Source organism: Podarcis erhardii (assembly GCF_964252035.2).
Source record: "Podarcis erhardii genome assembly, chromosome: 5".
Classification (NCBI taxonomy): domain Eukaryota; kingdom Metazoa; phylum Chordata; class Lepidosauria; order Squamata; family Lacertidae; genus Podarcis; species Podarcis erhardii.
The window spans coordinates 77,113,920-77,138,143 of record NC_138509.1 but is presented as its reverse complement, the minus strand read 5'-3'; the positions used below and the strand labels follow the sequence as shown (position 1 = coordinate 77,138,143).

Below are 24,224 nucleotides of genomic sequence, written 5' to 3'. Positions count from 1 at the left end.
ATGTTGGGCTGCTTTGTAGCAAATCTGCTATATCAGAAACAATGTACGGTATTTTAAAAAAATTAATTAAAAGCTGTGCGCTCATAGATAAAGAAAAACCTGCATGCTTACCCGCAACAAACTTCAGTTTCCTGGCTTGGAGTGAAACACGCATTTGTTAAAAATTCTTTTTTAATTGCCCTTATGTGCAAAACTTACTTTTTTAAAAATAAAAAAAATAAAGATGCATGCTCAGATAAACAAATACCTGTGCGCATGCTGACAACAAACCACAGGTTTCTGGAACTTATGGTGAACAGGGAAGTACTAATTGAGGAAAGGGAATAACACACAGTATTAGTACATCCCAGCAAGCACTGCCCACTATTGTGGATGGGATACATCGAGATGGATTACAGAGGTATAAAACTGAAAGTGTTCATGGGCATAGGTAACCACTTCAATAGGAAAGAAGTGTTAAACGTTAAATCTTAATGGCTCAAAATATGAGGCAGCATTTGGAGTTTCGTCAAAAGACCCTACAATGAGTATACAAAGTTTGGCAAACTGGGACTGTGTTGAGGAATTCTTTAAAAAAGAGATAGGGAACTTGGGTCCTCCAGATGTTATCTGTGCTAGGTGGCCCAGGCAGTGCTCAGGGATGCTGAGAGTTTGGGCTGCATCCAGTTAGGTTTTGCTCAGAATAAACCCACAAAAATTAATTAGCCTAAATTAGCCATAGCCATCAATTTCAGCGGGTCTGCTCAATCTAGTGTTGGATACAATCCTTGGAATCCAATAATGTCCTGAGAGACACCCCTGCTTTAAGATCACTGGTCCATCATAGTTAGCCCAATGTGAGTTGTCTTACCTGGGATTTTCTGCTCACTAAACAGCAGTAGTTGTCCATGCCAAGAACAAAAAGGAATACATGCATGCTTGACACTGAATAACAGTACCGGCAGGCTTGTTTCCAGCATACCAGAGCATAATTCAACAATAGCTGTCTAACTTTTCAAAAATATTATCCCTGTCATGCTGCCAAGGCCATTGTATGGGTTATTTGTGAACCTTTCAGCCAACTTACCCAGGGGCTGTAACTACATAGATATTTGACTTTTCATAAACCTTTCCGTTTTGCTAATGAATCAGTGTGTCTTGTTCATTCTGGTTCTTCGCCTTCCCTACCACTCTCTGCCCACCCCCTCCATTCTTCCATCTCTTGTCAAGTTCCATTCCCCCTTCCTTGGGTCACGCCAGATTTCAGCCAAATAATCCATGTTGATGAACACTCATTAACTATAGCCTGCTTGAAAAGGGCCTCATTACAGGGCTGTTTCAAGTTACACCAAAATCCTTGTGCAAACAATGCTCTTGAATGGAGCATTTAGTGATTAACTCTTTCACGCTAGGATTTGGAATGTCCTAATATTAAGTGTCAAGTGACAATGCATTTTGCACAGTGCCAATGTGGGGTGTTGGATCAGGATGTTTTGCATTGTGGACGACCGGTGAATATAAAAGGACGATGGGAATACTTTAGGCAGGATTTCGTGTCACAACTATTGTCCTTCCAGAAGTGATTGGTTCAGTATATAATTCCTGGAGACTTAGTCCGAAATATTTATGAATGGTACAGGAGCAGATTGATTTCTTCCAGTCTAAACACACATACTGTATATTGGGATATGTGACTACTAACATGTTTGGTGTTGAGAAACAGCTTATAGGACCAAGGGAGGGCTTAACTGGGAATCAGGTCCCTGGTTCCAAAACAAAGAGACATACAATGGTTTGGCCCTGGATCAGTTTATTATCTGTACTCTGGACAAGACTAGTGTCCTGACCTGACCACAGAGTAGCAGAAATTTCCAGCCCAAGAAGTTTGGCTCCATTATAACCAGGAGCTAAGGTACAACTTTAATATTGCTAACTCACAACTCACAGCTTTAACTTGTGCACATCCAGTTTTACATGCTTGGCAATAAATAAATAAATAAATAGGAAGCAGAAAGTGAACAGGTGTCGGGGGGGGGGGAGACTTTGGCGATCCCATCCACCACTGACCCCAGTGTGTTTGACTATGTACTGTATATGTGATTTTTTTGCTTTATACACTAGCCCCAGAAAGTAACCCCAGCTTAAGTTGAGAGTCGCCTGTACAGTTTTGTTAGCACAAAGGAATCTTGATAATTACTTATACATGCATGCAAAGAACAAAACCTTGGCTGCAGTTACTTCCTGAATTATCATCCTGTGAGTTTGGGTGTTGTAGAGCAGTTTGTGCCATTGAGATTCCCAGAGGACCATGTTTAATGAAATGCTTACTTTGCTTGTTGAACTGAGAGCTTTCTTTGATGGTTTCTTCCTGGGAGGAAACATCCTTGGAGATCCTAGTGGCCATTAAGGCCAATTGAGGAAGGTGATTCATAGCAGCAGTCTTCAGGATGTAGCTGTTTATCCATTCTGAGGTGGACTATGAGGTTCAGGTAAGAGGCCTAGGCCAACATGTCGAAGACAAGTAAAACAGCAGGTCCATCTGTCCTGCCAACTTGTCATGTCTATGCCTGCCCTAGTTTTCCGATTCTTAGTGCCTTGAGATAAGCAATTTGGGATTTACTTACATTTTCTGAGCTACAAAGCAGAAAATGCAAATACAATGTTACCTTTTATTTTCATGAGCACCATGGGTAGGCAAACTAAGGCCCAGGGGCCGCATCCGGCCCAATCGCCTTCTAAATCCGGCCTGCAGACGGTCCGGAAATCAGCTTGTTTTTACATGAGTAGAATGTGTCCTTTTATTTCAAATGCATCTCTGGGTTATTTGAGGGGCCTGCCTGGTGTTTTTACATGAGTAGAATGTGTCCTTTTATTTCAAATGCATCTCTGGGTTATTTGAGGGGCCTGCCTGGTGTTTTTACATGAGTAGAATGTGTGCTTTTATTTCAAATGCATCTCTGGGTTATTTATGGGATTTTTGAATTCGTTCACCCCCCCCCAAAAAAATATAGTCTGGCCCCCCACAAGATCTGAGGGACAGTGGACTGGCCCCCTGCTGAAAAAGTTTGCTGACCCCTGAACATAGCTGTCAACTTTTCCCTTTTCTTGCGAGGAATCCTATTTGGAATAAGGGAGTTTCCCTTAAAAAAAGGAAAACGTTGACAGCTATGCCCCTGAAGCACTTTAGTTAAATGTTGGTTTTCCTTTTCAATGTGGACAGTGGGAAGATTGAAATACTTAAAACCATGCAAACTATTCAAACCGAGTATAAACAGAATGCACTTTGTTGATGCAAATATTGCTTGTGGATGCAAATATATATTTTTTCATTTAATGAGGGATGTATACAGCATGTAACATTTTCTCTTGCAATGTGTTTTCTCCATGGGTCCCTGATATATGAATTTCTATTACTGCCTAATAACCTCCAGTGACTGTAAGACTTGTTCACACTTCCACTTGTTCCATGCTTAGAAAACATGGGTCCAAGGGGCTTTCCAACTGTGCTTTCTAGTCACAGTTTCTAGCACTTTCCCCCTTGCCCTGCTCCTTTCCCAAGGAAATCTCCCTCTTTAAGTGCTAAATCGGAGCAGACGTCAATCCAGAGAAAAGCGAATTGCTGTTTCTGCTAATTGAAATCAATAGAATTAAATATATGGATGACCAGCCTTAGATATTACCCATGTTCCAGCGGTGGGCTAATATAAACCTGTTGACATTTCCCCTTGTAAACGTAAGTCATGTCTTGTATTAGACTTTGCAATCTTAATGTGCATTCTCATGAAACTCAAGAGACATAGAGGTTTGTATTCCTAACTCAGTCTGCAAGCTTTGTGAGCTACACAAAATAGTTGAGACTTACTTAGCTTGTTGGCTATAACACAGTCAACTGGGATTTGCCATACCCACTTGTTTTATGGACAAAAATGCAATTGTGCCGATTCATTAGAGGGGGAAACTCAGAAGCCACAAAAGAGTAATATAATTTATTGCAGGGCTGGAAGAACCAGTTGTTGTCCAGATGTTTCTGCCAACAACTCCCATCATCCCTAACAATGGACCAATTCTGCTGGGGCTGCTGCTATCAGATTGAATAAAAAAAAAACTTCAGAAGGGTTGAGGTTCCACACCTTGTGTTTATTAGGACCAACTGTAACACCACAAAGTAGTGAGGAAGCTTTTGAATTCATGGCTTTTATCTTTTCAAAGGACGAATGGTCATTCCTTCTCTCTCCCAGTAGGCTAGCCAAAAAAAGAAAAGAATCTGCTTTGCATCTAAAGTGGTTTAACAGAATGTGCAGGACCAATCTTCCACATGTCCATGCAGGAGTAATTGTGTCCAGTGGGAGGCCTTACTCACTTAGGTGTGTTTAGGATTGCAGCTTTACCTGCCTGTCTAACTCTTCCCACATTCCAGCTTGTTGCCAACTTCAAAGGTTTCACTTTGCCATCATGCCTTGAAGCCTCTTTTGCTCTCCATCTCCCTTTGCTGTTTTCACTGAGCGTTGTAGTACAAAGCATTACGGGAGCTGAAAAGCTTGCTGCTTACTCTTGTGATGTTTTAGTTGGTCCTATAACTTTGACTGGTGCTGCTCATATACAAAATTAGTAAAAGTAGTGCAACGCTTTTTAGAATTTTCTTGCACGTGTGAGCAAAGGCCGTTACCTTTGGGCAATTTTTTTTTTTAGTGGCGCGAGGGTCCTGTGATGCTGAGGTGTTTCTCTCCCTGGGCTCCCCACGAGGCGGGTCCTTGTGCGGAGGAGTTACCCTGACAACACTTTTAATTGCTCTTTTGTGCTCACAGCAGCATGGTTGAAGTGTTGTAAAAGACACACCCACACTCTCCATGCCTGTTTATGGGCAAGTGCCATTTAAAACCAGTTTCGTTAGACGGGCCTCAATCAGCTGGACCTTGTACAGCTTCAGCTAACCCAGTGTTATTAAAAAGTTGAATAAATTAAGGGTCACTCTGAGGGTGCTCGAACCTAGGTGTAAAAACAGCATCAAGCTCCTTCGGTAGGGGCATGCCATACTTTCAAGCAAAAACGCACAAGAGGATGTGGGATGCAAGTTGTTCATTTGGCCATCAAATCAGCTTTATTTATTTTATGCGTGGCCAGCGCCAGTCCACGGGACTACTCACTTCTGAGGCGTGTTTTAGTGCACCGCTTTAACACTGTCGACAAGTTTTGTAGGAAACGAAGCGACCTTAATCCGAATCTTGTGGCGACCGTGTGCAAGATGAACTGGTCGTGAATTCGGATTAAAGACGGCGAAACGCAACGGCGTGGCCTTTCTGTAGGGGCGGGGCAAAGGGAGGAGGGGCGAAGCCCTTCAGAAAACCCTTCAGGGAGCAAAAGGTTTCTAGTAATAGGGCGCGTCGTGCATCTCAGCGTAAAATATATAAATATATAAAAATAATCCTGTTCCTGTCATTGCCACATTGACGTTCTCGTAACGCGAAAGCTACGGCAGCCGCGGTTGAGCCTCCCTTCCTCGGCCTCGCACGGAGAAAGACTGAGCAAAGTACCACCTCAGCCTCCTCGCCAAAATGGAGCGAGTTGAGGCGGGGGGAGGATGTCACGCCGCCATTCCCTCCCCCACCCTCTCCTTCGACGGAAGGTACCAAGCCCGCAGTGAAGAAAGAGGAGGAGGGGGGCTGCTATGGGGCGAGTGGAACATTCCAAACGGTTGAAATGACGATCTCAGGGGGGAGGGGTTTTTTTCTTTTCCCCTCGGCGGTGACTCCGCCCCTTTCCTCTCCTCGGCCGCCTCGTCTCCTCCGCCCGCCCCCTTTCCGTGGCCAGGACAGAACCTCTTCATCCTGGGGGAGGGCGGGGGGAAGGATGGGAGGCGCGCCCGGGCGGCGGTGACGTCAGCGCGCCTGTGCGTAAGAGGCGGTCCCCCCGTGTCGGCTGCCGCAGTAGCAGCGACTTAAGCTCCAGTTCCCAGGTTGCCTCGCGGCTCCATTTGAGCCCCATCTTGAGCGAGGGGAGTGAGCAGTTTGAATTTCAGCTCCTTCGGCACAGCGCTGGAGAGCGCAGCGCGCACGGACTTTAAAGAAGGGGGAGGGGGGAGAGAAAGAAGAGAGTGTGAGGCGGAGGGAAAAGGGCCCGGCCGGCTCCTCCGTCGTCGGCGCAGAGAGAGCCGCGTCTAGGAGGCCCGCCCGCCTGAGGGGGCCGCTGTGAGCCGGGCTGGTTCCTCCCCCCTTTTCCTTCCCTCCTCCCGAGAAGATGCGTCTGGTGCTGATCTCCAGGTAGACAGCGGAGGCAGGGCGGCCTGCGCCTCACTTGCCGGCTGCCGCCGCCGCCGCCGCCCCTCTTCCCCGAGACCCGACGGACGGACAGCGGACGGACTAGCGGCCTTGGGCCCGCCTCGGGGACCGCGGGTCTCGCCGGAAACCCCCGCGGAGAGCGCCACCCCGGCGCTGGGAGCCCACAGCCGGCTGTGTGAAGAGAGCCGCGGCTGCGAAAGGGGGACGGCGGGGCGCTGCTGAGGGAAGAAGGAGAAGAAGAGGAGGAGGAGGAGGAGGTGGCGCCGCCCGCCCGCCCGCCGAGGGGCCCGCAGCCTTACTCGGGGGGAGGAAGAGGAGGAGCTCGGCCGCCGCCCCCCTTCCATTCTCCTCTGCCTCGCTCTCCCTTTCCCCCCATCGCCAACCCCAGGCCTGGTGGTGGCCGCCTGCTGAGCCGGGGCTGCGTCGCGAGGGCCGGAGGAATGTGCGATACCGCCGGCGACTGCGCTGTAGACAGAACGTGATCCTCCCCTCCGCTGCGCCAGGGCCGGCTCGGACTTCTGCCTTCTCCCCCGAGCCTTTTCATTTTGGGGCTCTTTGCTTTTCTCTTCTCCTCCGGCGAGGGCAGGTGGGCGGAACCCCCCATCCTCATTCTCTCTCCCCCGACGACGACGACGACTTCTCCTCTTTTATTCTCCCGGGGGAAGCACCATGTCCAAGATGCCGGCCAAGAAGAAGAGCTGCTTCCAGATCACCAGCGTGACGACGGCCCAGGTGGCCAGCAGCATCACCGAGGACACCGAGAGCCTGGACGACCCGGATGAATCCCGCACCGAGGACGTTTCCTCCGAGATCTTCGACGTGTCCCGCGCCACCGACTACGGACCCGAAGATGTCTGCGAGCGCAGCTCCTCCGAGGAGACCCTCAACAACGTGGGCGACGCGGAGACCCCGGGGACAGTCTCTCCCAACCTGCTCTTGGATGGGCAAGTGGCTGCCGCCGCCGTCGCCGCGGCCTCCGGAGGGATCCAGCCGCCGCCGCCGCCTTCCCCTGCTGTGCCGACCGCCAACGGAGGAGCTGTTCCCAGGAGCTCCGCGGTGCTCCCAGCGGCTGCCGCCCCGGCCTCTTCAGCGGCAGCAGGAGGCAGCACTGCGCAGGCAGCTGCTGGCTCTGGAGCCATGCCTCTAACGGCTGCCGCCGCATGCAGTTCCCGCTTCAGGGTGATTAAGCTGGACCACGGTACAGGAGAGCCCTATAGACGGGGGCGATGGACGTGTATGGAATACTATGACCGGGACTCCGAGGGCGGGGCCGTTTTAGCCAGGACTGGGGATTGCATTAGACACAACAGTACTTTTGAACAAGCTGTTCAAGATAGGGATAGTGGCCTAGGTGCTACTGGTGGCTCTTTGATAGTTTCGGGGGTTGCAACTTCGGCACATGGCCCCGACTCCCTGGCTGACAGCTCTCTTGCTGCTGTGTCACAGCTACTCCAGCCAGAGAAAATAAACCAACCCTCTCCACAGCAACCCAATTTTGTCATTGGGCAGCAGCCCATAGGCGGGGCTGTGCCTCACAGTAATGCTCAGCCAATCTATTCAGGGGCTACAGCAGCGAGCCAGCAAATGATGGGGCCTCCGCTGCAGACCCAGGCACAGGTAAATGCACAGAACATGGGACAGGCTGGACCTAATGGGAAAGGCATGCCACCTTCGAATGTAGCGATAGCCCAGACAGGTTTGCCTATGCCACAACAGCAGGTACAGCAAGCTAATGTACCTGTGGCTCAGACTCAGCAATTTGCTTATTCTCAGTCGCAGATTCCACCAGTGCATCTGGTGCCAGCCCAAACTCCTGCCCAGCCGGAATACATTCAACATATGACAGTCATGCAGTCTCAAGGAGCTACTCAACAGGCCATCTCAGGTTCTGTCCCGAGCACTGGAGCGTCCAGTCTTCCAGCAGCACAAATAGCTGGTCCAAATCCCTCACCCATAGCACCAGTGATGGGAGTTTCTTCGCAAACTGGTGAAACTGTAGGACAGGTATCTGGGCTATTGCAGGGTGGCCTGACAACTCCAATTCAGACTGTCATTCCTCAGCCAGGAGGTGTGGTGCAGCAAGGCATTGGCCATGCGGGGGTTGTGCAACAGAAATCTATGACTCAGCAGCAAATGGGTGGAAGCAGTCAAGTGGCTGGTGCTCCTCACAGTATAGTTTCTGGAGTTCAGAATGTGCCTGCAGCTGTACCGGGTACTAGTGTGCCCAGTGTGTCTACAACTTCTGTTACTATGCCAAATGCCCCTGTTACTTTAGTTCAGTCCCAGCTGACCAGCCATACATCTGTCAGTAGGAGCTCCAGTGTTGTCCAGCAACATGTTGGCCTTCCACTAATGCAAGGCACAACCAATGTACCTGCAAATCTGCCACAATCTAACATTGGACAATTTCCAAATCAACCTTTAGGCCAGATTGATGATACTAGAAGAAAATCTGAACCCCTACCTCAACCACCACTTTCTCTTGCTGAAAATAAACTTCTTGTGAAGCCACCTATTCCGGACACTTTAGCAAACCCTCTTAATTTACCTGCAACTACTCCTATGAACAGTCTTGCCAGCTCTGTCTTTGGCATATCTATTCCTGTTGATGGTGATGAAGACAGGTATTTATCTTCTATCTCTTTTTTTATGCAGGTGTCTAGTTGCAGACACTCTTACAGCATTTATTTATCAAGTTTAAGTGTCTTAATCTCTTCCAAAGATGTGACATACGATGTGACAAAGGGGATTCACTACTAAACTACTTGTGTAGCAAAAATGTGTAAACCACCGTAAGGAAGAACTTAAGGAAATGAGACTATGAATATTAAGCTGAATACAAAAAGCAAATCACTGTTTCCGTAGTCTTGAAAAAACAGTTACAAGGACTTTCAAGCCCATCACAATTGATAACTTGAAGTAAGGTTACTCTCTTCCATTGTTTAAAGCACAAGTTGGATATATAGTTAGTCTTTATGCTATACACTTGTTTAACTTGAGCTATGTTAGCGGAATAAATCCAGACCTATTCTCTGTTAATGTTGAATACATATACATGACAGCAATGGAAACATAGTTATCAATGGGTGTGTGTAATTCAGTGGGCAGATTTGTAACATGTTTTCTTCAGCAGTTTCAGTGTAATGGCTGCAAAAGCTTACTAACAAAATGTGCTTCATAGGAAAAAGTACGCAAGTTAGCCGTGGCATCACATTACTTGTTTTTAAATAGAACCCTTGCTTTATCATTGTTAGGTGTGCGGTTATTATAAAGGGAACAAGCTTTGAGAGATTGGTGATTAACAGTATTAACTTGGGATATTTGTTCAGAGACAAGTCCCATAAAATCAGTGAGACTAGTTTCATGATGTGTATTTAGGATTGTAGCTTTAACATGCTTAAACTGAAAAGAAGCGAGTTATAAAGCAACTTGTTTGGGTGTAAGTTGCAAGCTTGCATGTATAGAATTGCATCGTAAAGGGCTTCAGGATTTTCAAGGAAAGTTGTGCTGTTCCACAATTCTTGTTAACAACTGCTGCTGTGGACAGAAGAAAAGACAGGGCTTTCCCTCTCTTTAGGGAAAGTTGTGTGGGTAACACACTTCATATGGGCTCTGTTTCTTTGGGTAAAGTACCAAATTTGGAAATGTAGCCCTTAAACATTCTATAAATAATTGATAACTTTTTTTAAAAAAACCACTTCATTAAGAATCTTACTCTACATGAAAATGTTTATTTGTACAAGCACAGTAGAAGGAAATAAGCAGAACGGTACTGTAGCACAATGAGAGGGGCAAAAGATGCAAACACTTTCCTTGGGAAATGACTGAATTTCCTTCGTAGAAGTCAGAGGACTGTCCTATTAACCTCTGGCCTAGCTCTGTAAGAGTTCCTCTTTGTAAATTTAGTAGCATAGGGATGGAAATCCTTAGTCATCTCTTGCCACAATCTTATTATACCTGTTTATCTGAGACTATGTCCCAATTAAGGGTTAATTCTGAGTAGATGTGTATAGGATTGCACTGTTGGTGCTAATTTAAAGTGTAGAGTAACTTTCCCTAAAATGTGCTTATTTCTTAAAGTCTTTCAAATAGCATATGAAATTGCCTTATGCATCAGAGTATTCCATTACATTTGAGTTGTAAGCATCAAGTAGAAATTCTCTACTTGAGGAAATTGTAACCTAGTATAGGTATGATCTCTACTTGTCAACAAATCTACTTATGATTAAATGCAGAAGAGAACAGGCACCTGCCGCTTTGCAGAAATTGATAGCATAGCATTAGCAATTGGGTATTACATCTAACTTGATTTTGCTATGGTTTACTGAAGTTGAAACCACCGCTAATGGAGGTATATATTGTATTTTGTCTTATTAAATAAACATCCTCGTTTCAACTTCAAGATAAAGAAATAGTCTTGGTAGGGGGGAAAGGGATAGCTTTGGTATTAAGCCTGATGCTAATATCGAGTTGTAGTGTGAGTGAAAAGGGACTTGTGCAATCCATCTTTCTCTTCTCCCCCTCCCCCCGAGAAACCTCTGGAGAGTTGCCTCTCTCAGATCTGTGTTGTATACTATGCAGTGTGAGGAGGAACTAGCCTGAAATTGTGCAGAGGGATCTGGGGAGTTGCTCTGGTGCACAGTTCTTCCTGATTTTAGGCAATACTCTCTGTTGCACCGCTGCCCCATACAACAGAGTTCCCTCTGAACAGGGGTTTTGGAGAGTACAAGAGATGCAGGGGCGAGGAAGGGAAGCGATAAGGGTGCTTGCATGGTCTGCCTTCCACTTGTGCAGCCATTGAATGCAACCCACTGACATACTATTTTTTAAGTGGGTGTGCTAAATTTGGTTGGATCTGATGTATTGATAAGAAATTTTAATGTATGTATAGTACAATCCTAATCACATTTATTGAGGATATTTTTAGTCTTAGTATGCTTGCTTCAAATTGTAGGCTTTGTTCTTCAGTTGGTGGTACTGATTAAAGGCTGTATGCAAGTTACGTTTATTATGGTATTGTGGAATAATGTGTGTAAATAATATTACTTGAAGCAAAACTTTTTTGAGCTGACACACATACATGGATTATTTTGTCAGTGACCAGTACAGTATAGCAGAATTCCTTGGGCTATACCGAATGCAAATAAACTAGTTCTGTGGGGCATTGTGTACAACTAGAAATGTCTGTGGGACACTTCAGCTGTCTTATGACAGGCCTCTTCCAAGAAACAACAGCATGCTTAAGAGGGTGTTCACATACTGTTCAAATATTGCCCCCTTTTATTTCTTCAGCAACAGAAGAGTGGCTTGCTGGGCCCCTTCGGCCAGCTTCTTGTGTGTTGATAATTGAGATAAAATATACAGGAGAAATGTTAGGCGGAAACATTTTGCAGAAAGTTATAAAAAGGGGGAGTTGGCTTGTGTTTGGATTTCAAATTACTTACTGTATGGGTACCAGAGATTAACTCTGGATTTGGCCTCCACGAGGATTCTATCAACATGGAATGTGCAAGAGAAACCCATTATCTCAATGTGAGGCCTCTTTTATTGATGTTCTTGTAGTCATATTAAATTACTTAGCTGTCAGTTCAGTTAACCTCTGAATGAGTCAAAAAAGGTGTTACATTGAAGTAGCGCTTGTAATGACAATACAGAACATATCAGCAGCTTAATATTGGTGAGGACGGTATCAAGTTTTCAAACTGTGCTCTTAATGCATGGTGGAGGCTCTTGCTTGTATTAATATTTTTTGTCCAGGAGAACAGATTGTTTCCTTGCTCCAGCACCAGTTCAAGAACTGCTTCTGAGTACTTTTATATAGTAAACTAATGTATATTGGGATGGATCAGGAATGTGGTGCAGCTAGGACCTTCAAAACGTGAATAGTAGTCTTTAACTTGGGAATTGGTATGAAACAGCCCAAGGCCTTGGTCCTGCTGGGAATATTGCTAGATTATGTGACTTGGTAAGTGTTATTGGATGCTCTCTTTAAATTACTTGTTTCTAGCAAGTTTCCAATCAAAGTTTTCAAAAGCTACATTTGGAGATGCTGTAATTTGGTGCCTCTGTATTTTAGTTCTCCTTTTTATTCCAGAAATAATTCATAATTAGTTGGTGCCTGTGTAGTATACAAGTTGCTGGGACAAAGCAACTGGAGCTCACCACCATTGTGCTGATTCGAACCGCCGACTTTACGATTGGCATCCCTATGACTCAGCCCTTGCCAACCTAGCAGTTCGAAAGCACACCAGTGCAAGTATATAAATAGGTACCACTGCAGCGGGGAGGTAAACAGCGTTTCCGTGCGTTCTGGTTTCCGTCACGGTGTCCCGTTGCACCAGAAGCAATTAAGTCATGCTGGCCACATGACCTGGAAAGCTGTCTGTGGACAAACGCCGGCTCCCTCGGCCTGAAGTCGCCTTTGACTGGAATTAACCGTCCAGGGGTCCTTTACTGTATCTAGTATAAAAGTAAGAGTTCCAAATTGCTAATATACAAAATATTCTGGCAATATTGTACATCCAGACAACCAGACTGTTTTTTAAGCTGCAGAGCTGTCACAATATATAGAATCTGTTCTCCATGTTGGACTCAGAAACTAATAAGCGATGAATGTGAACTGCTAGATGATGCCATATTAATAGAATATATACTGTAGTTACCATTTTGAGTTTATTTTAGTAAATACTTAATGCATTTCAGATGACAAAATCCTCAGATGTGTTTAATAACTGGCATAAATTAAACTGGTAAAAATGAAACCTTAGATCTTTTAATCCTGTTAAATCCAAACATTCACTAGACTTCTAAAAACATAACTAGCTGATTACTATACTTTTGGCTCTTGAGAAATATGTTGCCACTCTTGAAAGAATACATCACTGGGAAAGCTTGTTTAAGCCTCCTACATGTTTGGCAGATACCCGGTGCAAATATTACCAGACTGGTTAGAAAAGGGATAGATAACTGACCAGTGTGAACTGTGCAGGCTGTAGTCCAGCACTCTAATGAATAGCTGCAATTGTGAAGTCTCCACAGCAGCCGCTGGATTGTTGAAAACCTGATTGTAAGGATTTCTTCATAGAGTATCTCTCTCTTCTATGAAAAAGCTTACTTGTATAGCGTGCTAATTGTTGCTGATAAAGTATTATAAATGGCAAAACTGAGCTCTTGAGGCCTCTTTCATAATAGAACAAAACCTTGCATTAGCATCAACATTGATAAGGGTCTCTTTATGCATTGCTCTTATATGATTTACTTGAAGGGAGGGGGAATAAAAGGATTATGCAAATTGAAAACAGTAGGTACTGCTCATATCCTGCTGTTACTGAATTTCATCCTTTAAAGTTGTGTTCTTGAGCATGCTCAGAACAGCTACAGGCTTTCATAATTTCAGCCTCCAAAATAGCAGTTTGCCATGCTGAAGTGATTTGTGGATGTGGACCAGAAACAAATGCAAGTGGGAATCCAGCATAGGCCCGAAGCATTCCCACAAGATGCAGTGCTGCTTCATTCTTCTTTCACATCTAAAAGTGTAGATGTAAAATAGGAACAAAGGTAATAAAATCTGTAGTGGATGACAAGTTCTTAATTTTACTATGTAATTTCAGCTCTATAGCAGTTAAAGACTGCTTCCTTTAAAATCACCTTCTGATCCGTGAGTGCAATTAGTATGAATGCACACTGTGAGCAATGCAATCCTTTAAAAGTCTCACTATTAAAATGGGTGGTCTGAAATATTAGTATCAGAGGTTCTAGTTCTCAGTTCTGGGGCCTATGTGGAGGGAGTGATTGAAGGGAGTGCAATGGAATCAAATAGAAGGGTGCAGAATGCTTGCAAGCGTTGAAGTAATCTGTTATAAAATAAAAGTTTAAATTATTATATTCTTATCTTGTAATGCCAACTTTCTAGAAGCTTTTTCCCTTTTCTGCTTTACAGACTTTAGTGAGCTAATTCTGCATTGAAATGAAAACTTCAAGCAGCAAAACAAGGGAAGTCTTGTAGTATTATGGTTCCTTTGCTAAAGCTGTGTCAGATTTCTTTTTGGCAGGGAGAAATATTATCTTCAGGTTATTAGAATAACATCATCTTGTGCAGCTCAGATGCACACATTGAGCTTTTTATTTTAAGAACATCTAATAACATTTAGTACCAGTGCCACAACTATGTAGCTATTTTCTCCCAGCCATCTATGTCCTAACATAAAGACATAACTAGTGTTTCAATATCAGACAATAGTTAAGACTGTTCTCGGGTTTTTTTGAGCAAGGGAATATTGCTGCATATTTCAAATACTTTATTTGACTTGGCAGACCAATTTTTCTATATTCATTTTAAAAATGGATCTTGGGTGTCAACATGCATACTTTAAATGAAGCAGGATCTCTTGAAGCAGCATTTTAAAAACTAGTTTCAGGGAAAGCTTTTCTGTTGACTGCTGAGAGCCTACTGCATGTTTGCTATGAAACCAGAGTACATTGTAAAAAAATAATCTGGGGCATATTTTACAGCTCCTAGTTGGTTTTTGTGAGGCGTGAGGCAGGCCTTGTTATGCCTTGTTGCTGCCCCAGTTGAGTTGAGCGTGACCTAGTAAGTAGGCAGCAGTCTGGTAGCTGCACATTGCAGTGGAAGGTTAGCAATATTGATGGGTCATTATATTTTAGCTATATTTCAAAGCTACTGCTGCTCTTGATGCATTTTTGAAAAGCTTTTGAGCCAACTCCAGGATACCCCCCAAAACAGTTTGAGTATCAGTGGCTTAGTGCTGACCAACATGAGAGCTGTTGTACTTGTGACTAGGAGCGTTATTCACACACTAAGGTGTTGTGTATGCCTTCCGGAGTGGAACATTTGGAAAACCAGTGTAGTTTATGAAAGGCAAGCTAGAACACAAAAGTGTTTGCAGAAAATGCAGAGCCATATAAACAGCTGAAGGAGGAAATGAAACAGTAACAGCAGCAAAAAGAAATAGGCCTGCTTTCAGACCTTATTCTGTGTGATTAGTTAGCAGCAAAAAAGTTCCCCAAGACATCCAGGTTTGCTGAATAAATGCTTTGTGGGTGGGTCTGAGCCTGTATGCCTTGGCAAGTAGGCAGTTTGTGTGGATTGCATTTATAACCATTCTGTTGTTGATGTGAATAAATCAAAATACTGGGGCATGCTTAACATGGGGCAGGTCCCATTAGATGCCATGGGATTTTGGTATACAGGAGGTTAAAGACCTGTATAGCAGAATGGCTTCAACCCTTTACTAGAACCCTTCCCTCAAATAGCTGTTGTATTCTTTTCATGTGTCTCTTTGATTTATGCCAAAGAGCATCATCACCAAATAGATGCAAGTGAGACTTGCAACAAAAGATTGCAATGATTCATTACTTCACAATAGGAGTGTGCAGTGTCTGTCTCCGGCAGGCCTTTAAGACATGTCCTAAGCTTGTGAGGATATTGTACTTAGGAGCAAGTCACAAGTAAAGACTAATTTCACATTTTCTAGGCCTCCTGTCCCCCTAGTACTATTAACAAACTAGTAATTGGTATTTCACTTTACCTTCTCTTGATCCTTTGATCTTTTCCTTAATAGATGGGTACCATTTATACATGTATGTTCTAGAATGTTAGTACAGCCAGTAGCCTGCTGTGTCCTGGCTCTTTGAGAGTTGGCAGCAATTCTACAATATTCTGCACTGGCCAATTCTTGGGGGGCACACTACATTTTTGGGGTTGTAGGAAAGGCCTGAGGCCATGCCATGTGCCCGTATCAGTCATGTGTGGAATCAGTTTTAGAGGTAGAGCAATGGAGCCAGTAGTATTTTAAAATCTGTGTGACCGGTAGCTGATTCCAAGGTTTTGGCCTACATATCTTTATGTTTCAATGATTTCAGATGAAGCGCTTCTTAAAGTTCCATCTGTAAGTGTGTTAAGTATCCACAAAGGAGAGGGCCTTCTTGGTGGTGACACCCTGGCTTTGGGATATAAGACCAACATTAATAGCTTTCCAGTGCCAGGTTAAGACTGTTTATTTTACCAGATTTGTAATATTTATTGCATTGTTTTAGTAGCTGGTTGAATGACTGTTATTTTATATTCCACTAGGTTTTAATTTTTATTGTTTTTAACATTGTATTAATACTTGTATTTTGTGTACACCACCTTGAAATCCATGTGTAGTTGAAGTTATGGTTAGACTTTGTAAAAATCAAATAATTCTGCAAATTCAGGGTTCCCTAAGCATGCTGATACCCTCCCTATTATTTCTCTGTGGCCAATTCAGTGGGTGCTCACCACCTGAGTTTGCTATTAGAGGGAGCATTATGTGTTCTCTCCCACCCACCCCATTGGGAAGAAAAAAAGGTCAGACCAGAAAAGTCTCCTCCAGACGAACAAAACAGCTATTGCAGCAGACATGTAGAAAAAGGTGATTATATTTCTGTTTGGTTTAGATATTATTTTTACCTAAACCACCCTGAGGGCTCGGTAACTAGTTCCTTTTTGAAAGCCTCAAGACCAAATGTTTACTTTTGCCACCCTTCTGCAGGTTTAGCTCCTGCTACCACAGTGCAGCCCAAAGAAGGGAGATTCAGGCCCTGGTTTTCCCAAGTCTTATAGGTACAGAAATCTCATAAGTTGAGGCAACAACCAATTAGGATTTCCATGCCCTCCCCTCAGTTGGAGAGAAATAATTAGGACCTCTTCAGGAGTTCTATTACCAACTTATTTATGACTTCAAAAGTCAAAACCAGGACCTTGGGTTCTGTGCCATAAACGTTCTTACCATGTGAACTTAATGTTCAGGCACATTATAGCTTATTGAGGGACTCTTACATTATTAGGCCTTCTAAACCAGTAGCTCACTGTCCATCTTATTCTATGAAACACAGCTTGGACAACAACAGTATCAGGCAATGGAAAGTATTTTGGCGTGGGAATTTAAAAAGTAAAATAAAACAAAAACCGGTGCGTTGTGTAGTAATACCATCTCTACTTGAAGTGTTCTGCTGACTGCTTACAGAAGTGCAACAAGAACGAATATGCTTAGGTTTTTCTTCCTCTAATAAATACTGGGTGTGAAACCAAAAACACAAATAGAATACAAATATGGATAGCCCTTTTCATTTTAAATTGAGAATGCACACTGAAACACCATTTTAACTTTCTATGAAAAAGCAGTGAGATACAGGTTATTTGGATAGAAACTAAACTTAGTTTGTACTCATACTCGGTTTAGCCATTTCCCATGAATCCCATGATTTTTCTGCTGGGAGGTTAAATGGTCTCTTCCTCTGCTATTTTGGTGAGTAGTTCCCCAGCATTTTCAGTAATCACTGTTAGTAGAATTATTTATGGGGTAAATCCCCCTCCCCAAATCAAGAGATGACAACTATGAACATCTGGCTTCTTGAGTTATGCTTTCATAAAAACAATAGAACAGTCAGCCAGCTGGAAAAGAGACTGCTTTTCCTGATTACAGACACTGGTTGCAGGAAATGAGACATGGACAGAGTACTCACTATCCACCCATAATTAGACTGTAGGATGCTTTTAGCATTTTTTGAAAGAATAAAGGCATAGAATTCAGAGTGTCAGTGGAAAAACAGATGGATATGAATGTCTTTGTTCAGATGTAACACTAAACTATGGTTTAGCACAGCAGTGTGGAGTTTCTTGCCCAAAGGCCTAGTTTGGCTCGATAGGAGCCCTAGCTTGGGTCTATGAAGGCTCCCCCCCCCCCAGCTATGCCATCAGCTGTGGGGCTGTAAGGGAACAACCAGGAACCTTAAATTTTTTCTTTGCCAAGTGGGACATGTAGTTAGTGCCTATTAAATTAGTTGACGGTTGCAAGCCCTGCTGGGATCTTTCTTCACTCAGGAGCTCCCAGCCGGACCAAGTCCCTGCCAAAATGGTGCTTGAAGTTAGTGCAGATTCGGGCTTGAGCCCCTTCCTGGGATCTTCCTTTGCATCATGGCTTGAACTCAAGGTGCTTGATGGAAACATGAGGTTGATTAACTTGCATTTTTTCAGCTATGTGCATAGACATTCAATTAGTTTTTATACATAATGAGTACCAACAGAATTTAAAGATAATACTGCTTTACAGTGTCAGAAATAACCATTAGAAAGGCATAATTGAAAATCTGGTTCTGTATTATAATGTTAACCAAGGGTTTTGTGTTGATGTTGATTGACTCTGATTTTCTGTAAGCTTTAATAGTCACCCAGGAGGTTTGGAACATAAGGCATCCAACTTTCAAGTATGTTATTTTATGGAAAATGCTATAATATTGCCCTCTTTTCCAAACCCAGATGGCCTATATTTGGAAATATACATTATAGAGTATAGTGAACTGTTCATATACAGTGGACCCTCTGGATACGGATTTAATTCATTCTGGGGGGGTCTGTGCACATCCCAAAAAATCCGTAACCAGAGGCGCAGCTTCTGCGCACACACACAGTGCGATAGAACGCTTCCGTGCATGCACTCAGAGCGCTTCTGCTCATGTGCGAGTGGCGAAACCCGGAAAAATACTTCCGGGTTTGCCGCTTTCACAGTCCGAAGATTACATATCCAGAGAGGTACGTAACCCGAGGGTCCATTGTACTGCCTTTCTGCCAAGGCACCGCAAAATGTGTTTTACAAGTTAAAACTCTAGATCAAAATAAGGTATGATAAAAAGAGCAAAACAATAACCTTATTAGTAAAACTGTTAAAAAGTCATTTAAAAAAGTCAAATAATAAATAAAATCAGCAATAAGCTAAGCACAGTAAACATACTACATATCTGGGTAGGCATTGTATGTGAAAAAGATAGCAGCCAACAAGTCTCATGTGTTGTTAAAACTTCCACAGTAGCTAAGGTTTTTTCTCTCCCAAACTTAGCATAGTAAAAGCATACTTTTGTCCTGAACATAAGTTTCCAGGTTTGTTGCTAATTCAGCTATCTAATAAAGGAGTCAAAGAATTGCTTTCTATTCTCTCCAACCAGCAGTTCAATACATCCACAGTTTACCCACATGTATGATCTAAAAAATAATTATATGTAGAACAGATAATATTTAAACAGTACCTGGAGTACTTTCCTTGAGTGCTTGTTGAACTCATTAACCCCACTCCCACTGTTTCTAATCTCTTCACAACTTGCTCTTCAGTTCATTATAGTTCATTAATAGAAATATGTGAATGAACACCAGTGGTATTGCTTACTTTCAGAATTTGGATTCAAAGAAACTGTAGTCATATTTAAGGTAGAATGTCACATCAACTTAGTAGTCTTATCAATGTTATGCCTTAATTACCATCTCCACAAATGGCTATTTGCTTTATGCATGACACTTTGTAGTTCAGCATGGGCTGAACATATCACATAAGAAGGCAGCAGCCAGTGTTTTGACTGGCAGAGATTGATAATCCTTCTTTGAATACCATCTGCATCACAGGGGAAACTTACATGTACAAGGGAGAGGTCTTTCCCCATTGTGGTACCCAAGCTATGGGATTCCCTCCCCAGGGAGGTGTATGCCTGTTTGCTATCTTTTAGATGCCAAGCAAACTCCTTTTTTTATTTACTCAGGCATTTTGAAATGTTGTTGAAACAACTAAATTAATTTAAAACTTTAAAAATCTTGACTATTATCCATTGCTTTCTTTGTATTGTTTTTCTTGTTTTTAATTTAAAACCCCTTTAAATCATAGGTACAAAGTGTTTATATTAAATGTGATCTATCCAGAGAGGTAGCGATAGATCGAAAGTGCTAGCCACTCAAGGCATTCAGAGGAAAATGAAAAGAGAAAAAGCACAGAGGTGGGGAGGAAACGTATAAAACAAGGAAATGGTGTGAAAAGAGGAGACCGAAGCAGGTAAGTTGGTCCAAAGATGGGGGAGGCAAGAAGAAAGGGAAAACAAAGCTGGCTTTTTTCCCAACTGGTTGAACATTGACAGTATTGTTTTCTTTTTTTAAAGGATTGTCAGTAGCAGGTAGCCAGCTGTTCAGGGGCATACTTGCACTGCTTTCTGGCTTGTATTCTGAATAAGTTTTTACTAAGACTGTATTAGGAATGTGGTATGCTACACCTGTTTTCTAGAATAATTAATAAAGTAAATATGCCAGTTGACCCCCAGGCCCTTCCTTTAGCTTAATTGCTAGCGCGATATACTTCAGTTGCCTCTTTCATATTCTAGAACTGCCAACCTTGAAGCACTGAATACTGTATCTTGTTAAAAATGCAGGTCTCACAGTTTGAAAAGATAATATTAGGATCCAGGGTCAAAATATTATTAAAAATGTATAACTTACTACTTGAGTGGGGTACAATGGAGGAAATGGTTAAACCTTCAATGATAAATTGGGCCAGGGACGTGGGATGCAGTATTGATTTTGCACTATGGGAGCAGCTGGGCAAAGTAAATATAAAGTTTACAGCATGCTAAACACTAAGAGAAACATTTATTAAGATGCTGCATAGGTGGTACTTGAAACCAAATAGAGTAGTAAAAATGTCAAAATCAACCAAGGGCAACCAAGGTCTTTAAGCAGAGGCTTGACAACCATATGTCAGGAGTGCTCTGATGGTGTTTCCTGCTTGGCAGGGGGTTGGACTTGATGGCCCTTGTGGTCTCTTCCAACTCTATGATTCTATGATTCTATGATTCTAATTGTTGGAAATGTAAGACAGTAGAGGGATCCTTTTACCATATATGGTGGACATGTAGTATAATTAAAAACTACTGGGAAATGATCCATAATGAACTAAAAAAATGTTTAAAAAATCCTCTGAAAACCTAGAAGCATTGACCAAAAAAAAGAGAGAAACTTGTTCCTCTATGCAACAACAGCTGCACCATAATATGTGTTTGCATATTTTAATCAAAGTGATCCAAAATGCTACCTGAGCTGTATTCAAGGTTTGAGCATGCAGTGGCGTTTCCAACTTAAATATGGAGCAACCTGTGGTTTGGGTTGAAATTTTTTCCACTTCTAGAAATGCATCTGTCCAGAAAAAAATTAATATCAAAATGAATGAACATTGTGCAACATAAAATTGGACAAATGACATAATACTAAGCAAATATTAAAGTCATATTTTTTCCAAGTGACTATCCCTATGATTTTTTCACACAGCTTTTCAGTAGTTCTAAAGTTTTCAGTGCTTTTATATTTTGTCTTACTCCTAAATTAAGTTTAGATTCCAAAATGAGGTGTCTGCTATTAAGGCTCCATTCCTTAAAATCTGTACAAGTTGTTTTTTAAAAGAAAAATCAAGTAAACATTTGTTTGAATGTGATGTTTAAACTGCTTTATCAATCTTCTCCCTGAAAAATTTCTATTCAACTATTTCTGGAACAACTCATTTATGCTGCACATAAAATTTGCATGGCGTTCTTTTCCTTTTACAAGTGTAAGTCAAGCACGTTGATCTTTGTGGCAGTAGAAAAAGTTCCCTTTCAGAATTTTCTGGAGCAACCAAATAATTGCATAAATCTGTGCCATATTGCAAACTGTTTTTGTAAGTTTATTTCGGCTCCAAAAGCAGTTTACTGCATTTCTTGGAGAGCTCCTGTCCAAAAGCTTCATGTCAGGAGGGCTTTGGGCTTGTACAGCTGTTTGTACATTTCTCTGAATTCCAACTATTCTGAAATGCTCTTTAGAGGCAACCCTAATTTAGTTTCTATGGTTAATATTTTGTTTTGGGATTACTTTATTAGGATAACAGCCCTTCACCTTTTATACATAATAAAAATAATCACATATGCGTAGCTGAAGAAAAATTGGCAGTTGTAGTTGGTGTCAAGAAAACAAAAGTTTTATTTTCTGCTTCTGCTGTTAGTTGGCAGGAATTTTGGAATGAATCTGAATGTGGATAGTGGACTAGCTGAATTATTAGTAACTCATGAAAACAGTTGTCAGTTTTGTAGACTAAGAATCAAAAGTTCAGTGACTGATAATTAATGTTGAGTAATTATTGAAATACATTTAGACATTTCTGCACACTATTGTGCTAACTGAACATTGTACACTCTCTCTTATCCCCAACTCTGCATACCACCCCTTCCGCACCCAAGCCTCATAAAATATTGGGGAAAGTGGTTAACAACTATTTTGTTACAAGCTAATTCTTCCTGAGAAAATGTCAGTCTTGTTACAGACGTGACAGAAGAGAGAATTTTTGCTTTATTTCAGGAGCTATATGTTTGCTTTCTGTTTTGGATTTGCCTTGTAGCATGTTTACATTGAAGCTTTAACCTTGTGTATGTGTGAATTTCGTAGTTGACTCTCTCCCAAGCTATTGCTAAGTTGTTGCATTAGTGGAAGCAAGCACATCAAGCCCAAGAGCTCCTTTTTTGGGGATGGGGGGGTCTGAAGAATCCCCCCAAACAGCATTCAGGGGGAGGAGAGAGGAGATTGTGCCACCTGGCAAGCTGATGTAACAGTCACCTTCATATGATATTTAATCCCACTTCTAATGTTCAATTTTGAGATAACAACTGCATTTTTATATATACCATGCTTTAGAGTTATGAAAATAAGTCTCAATGGACTTGCATGCACCCTTCCTTCTCCTCTCTCAATATGGCTGCAAGAAAAGGAGCTCAGTACTATCATTTTAGTTTAATTACAGTATACTGTGCCTCCCAATGCCTAAACTGTGGTTGATATTAACTGTGGCTAGTGGAAACAAGCTAGCTTCATAAAATCTGGTGTGAAATTGACTCGCTTCCCCTAACCATAGTTACAATGAGCATCTATTTGTGTTGACACTGCAGTTAATTTTAAACAGAAGCAAGTGCTTTTGAACTTTCACAGTCACTTGTTCTCATAATGCTATTACAGTTGCCTTCCCAGTTATGCAGGGGTTATGTTCCCGAGTACCACTTGTATAGGTGAAAACATGTACAGTGGGGAACACAAAATAAAAAAGCCAGACTCTGCCACAAATCCGCAAAACTCCACCATACTTGCTCCCTCCAAACCTCCTTTCTCAAACTCCAACTCTCCACAGGCCTCAAAGGTTGGTGCAAAGGATCCTGGGATTGCTGGCCATTTCCCCACTTTTGGGGGCCATTTTTGCCCTTTTAGTGCCTTTTTGCAGTTTAAATCAGTTTATTTAATTATTTCCTGGCGCTGCTCAAATATGCAGTCACACTTAAGTTGAACGTGTGTTAAGTGCGGAGACGTTTGTATATGACTTTGTCTGGAACAGCCCACTGAAAATTGGGATATGGCGAAAAGGTTACCTTGTTGAATTCAGGTGTATCAAAAGTTGTGAGTATTTTGTAGGCTTTATGTCAAGATTAGAGAGGTTCTTTATGGAACACTGAAACTCAAATGAAGAATTTCTTGGCTTGACTCTTTTAGGAAGATGGATACACAGTATACCTGACTTCTAGGGTCTCCTTTCTCTTGCTATTTTGTGAAATGACTTGTGAAATGTGCAAGTGTGTCTTGCCGTTTAAGACTATAAATATTCTTGGTCAAAAATATTTGACCAATGTGACAGACTTGTTTGTTTCCAAATGAGCAAATATGAATCCTTCAGTTTATGGTTTCAAATTTCACTGCTTGAATTTCCATTGTGTATGTCATCTTAACTTTATAAATTAAAAGTTGTAAAAAGACACGCTTATATAAGAAAACATATTAGGAGGAAAGCCTGCTGTTTGTGAGCTAGAGTATGTTATATGTGAAAGCTAGAAGGGAGTCACCATGTATGGAGGTTGTATCTTCTTAAACATTAGATGCTAAGTAAAAACAAGAAATGCTCTCACTGTGTCCTGCTTGTGAGTCCCCACAGGCACCTAGCTAGCCATATTTGGAAATGGGCTTGCTGGCTGATCCAGCAAGGCAGTTTTCTTTTCCTATCTATGGAACTTATATTTTTACACACTTTCTGCTACATGTGTTAGTGAACTCTCTATTTTGTACTACTCTATACTCTACAAGCTGTTGCAGATCTTTGTGTTGGGGAGCTCTAC

At 42.3% G+C, this 24,224-nt stretch overlaps 1 protein-coding gene across 2 annotated transcripts in view; it reads left to right on the top strand.

The window, feature by feature from the left end:
* The first annotated feature begins 5,869 nt into the window (after nucleotides 1-5,869).
* Nucleotides 5,870-24,224, top strand: part of TSC22D2 (TSC22 domain family member 2) — a 35,987-nt gene continuing 17,632 nt past the window's right edge. The window contains exon 1 of one of the 2 annotated variants that reach the window (XM_081862376.1): nucleotides 5,870-8,878. In XM_081862376.1, the coding sequence (XP_081718502.1) occupies nucleotides 6,924-8,878 (1,955 nt within the window). In that variant the 5' untranslated portion in view covers nucleotides 5,870-6,923. The remainder of the gene's footprint in view (nucleotides 8,879-24,224) is intronic. The other variant, XM_081862377.1, reaches the window with a different exon arrangement.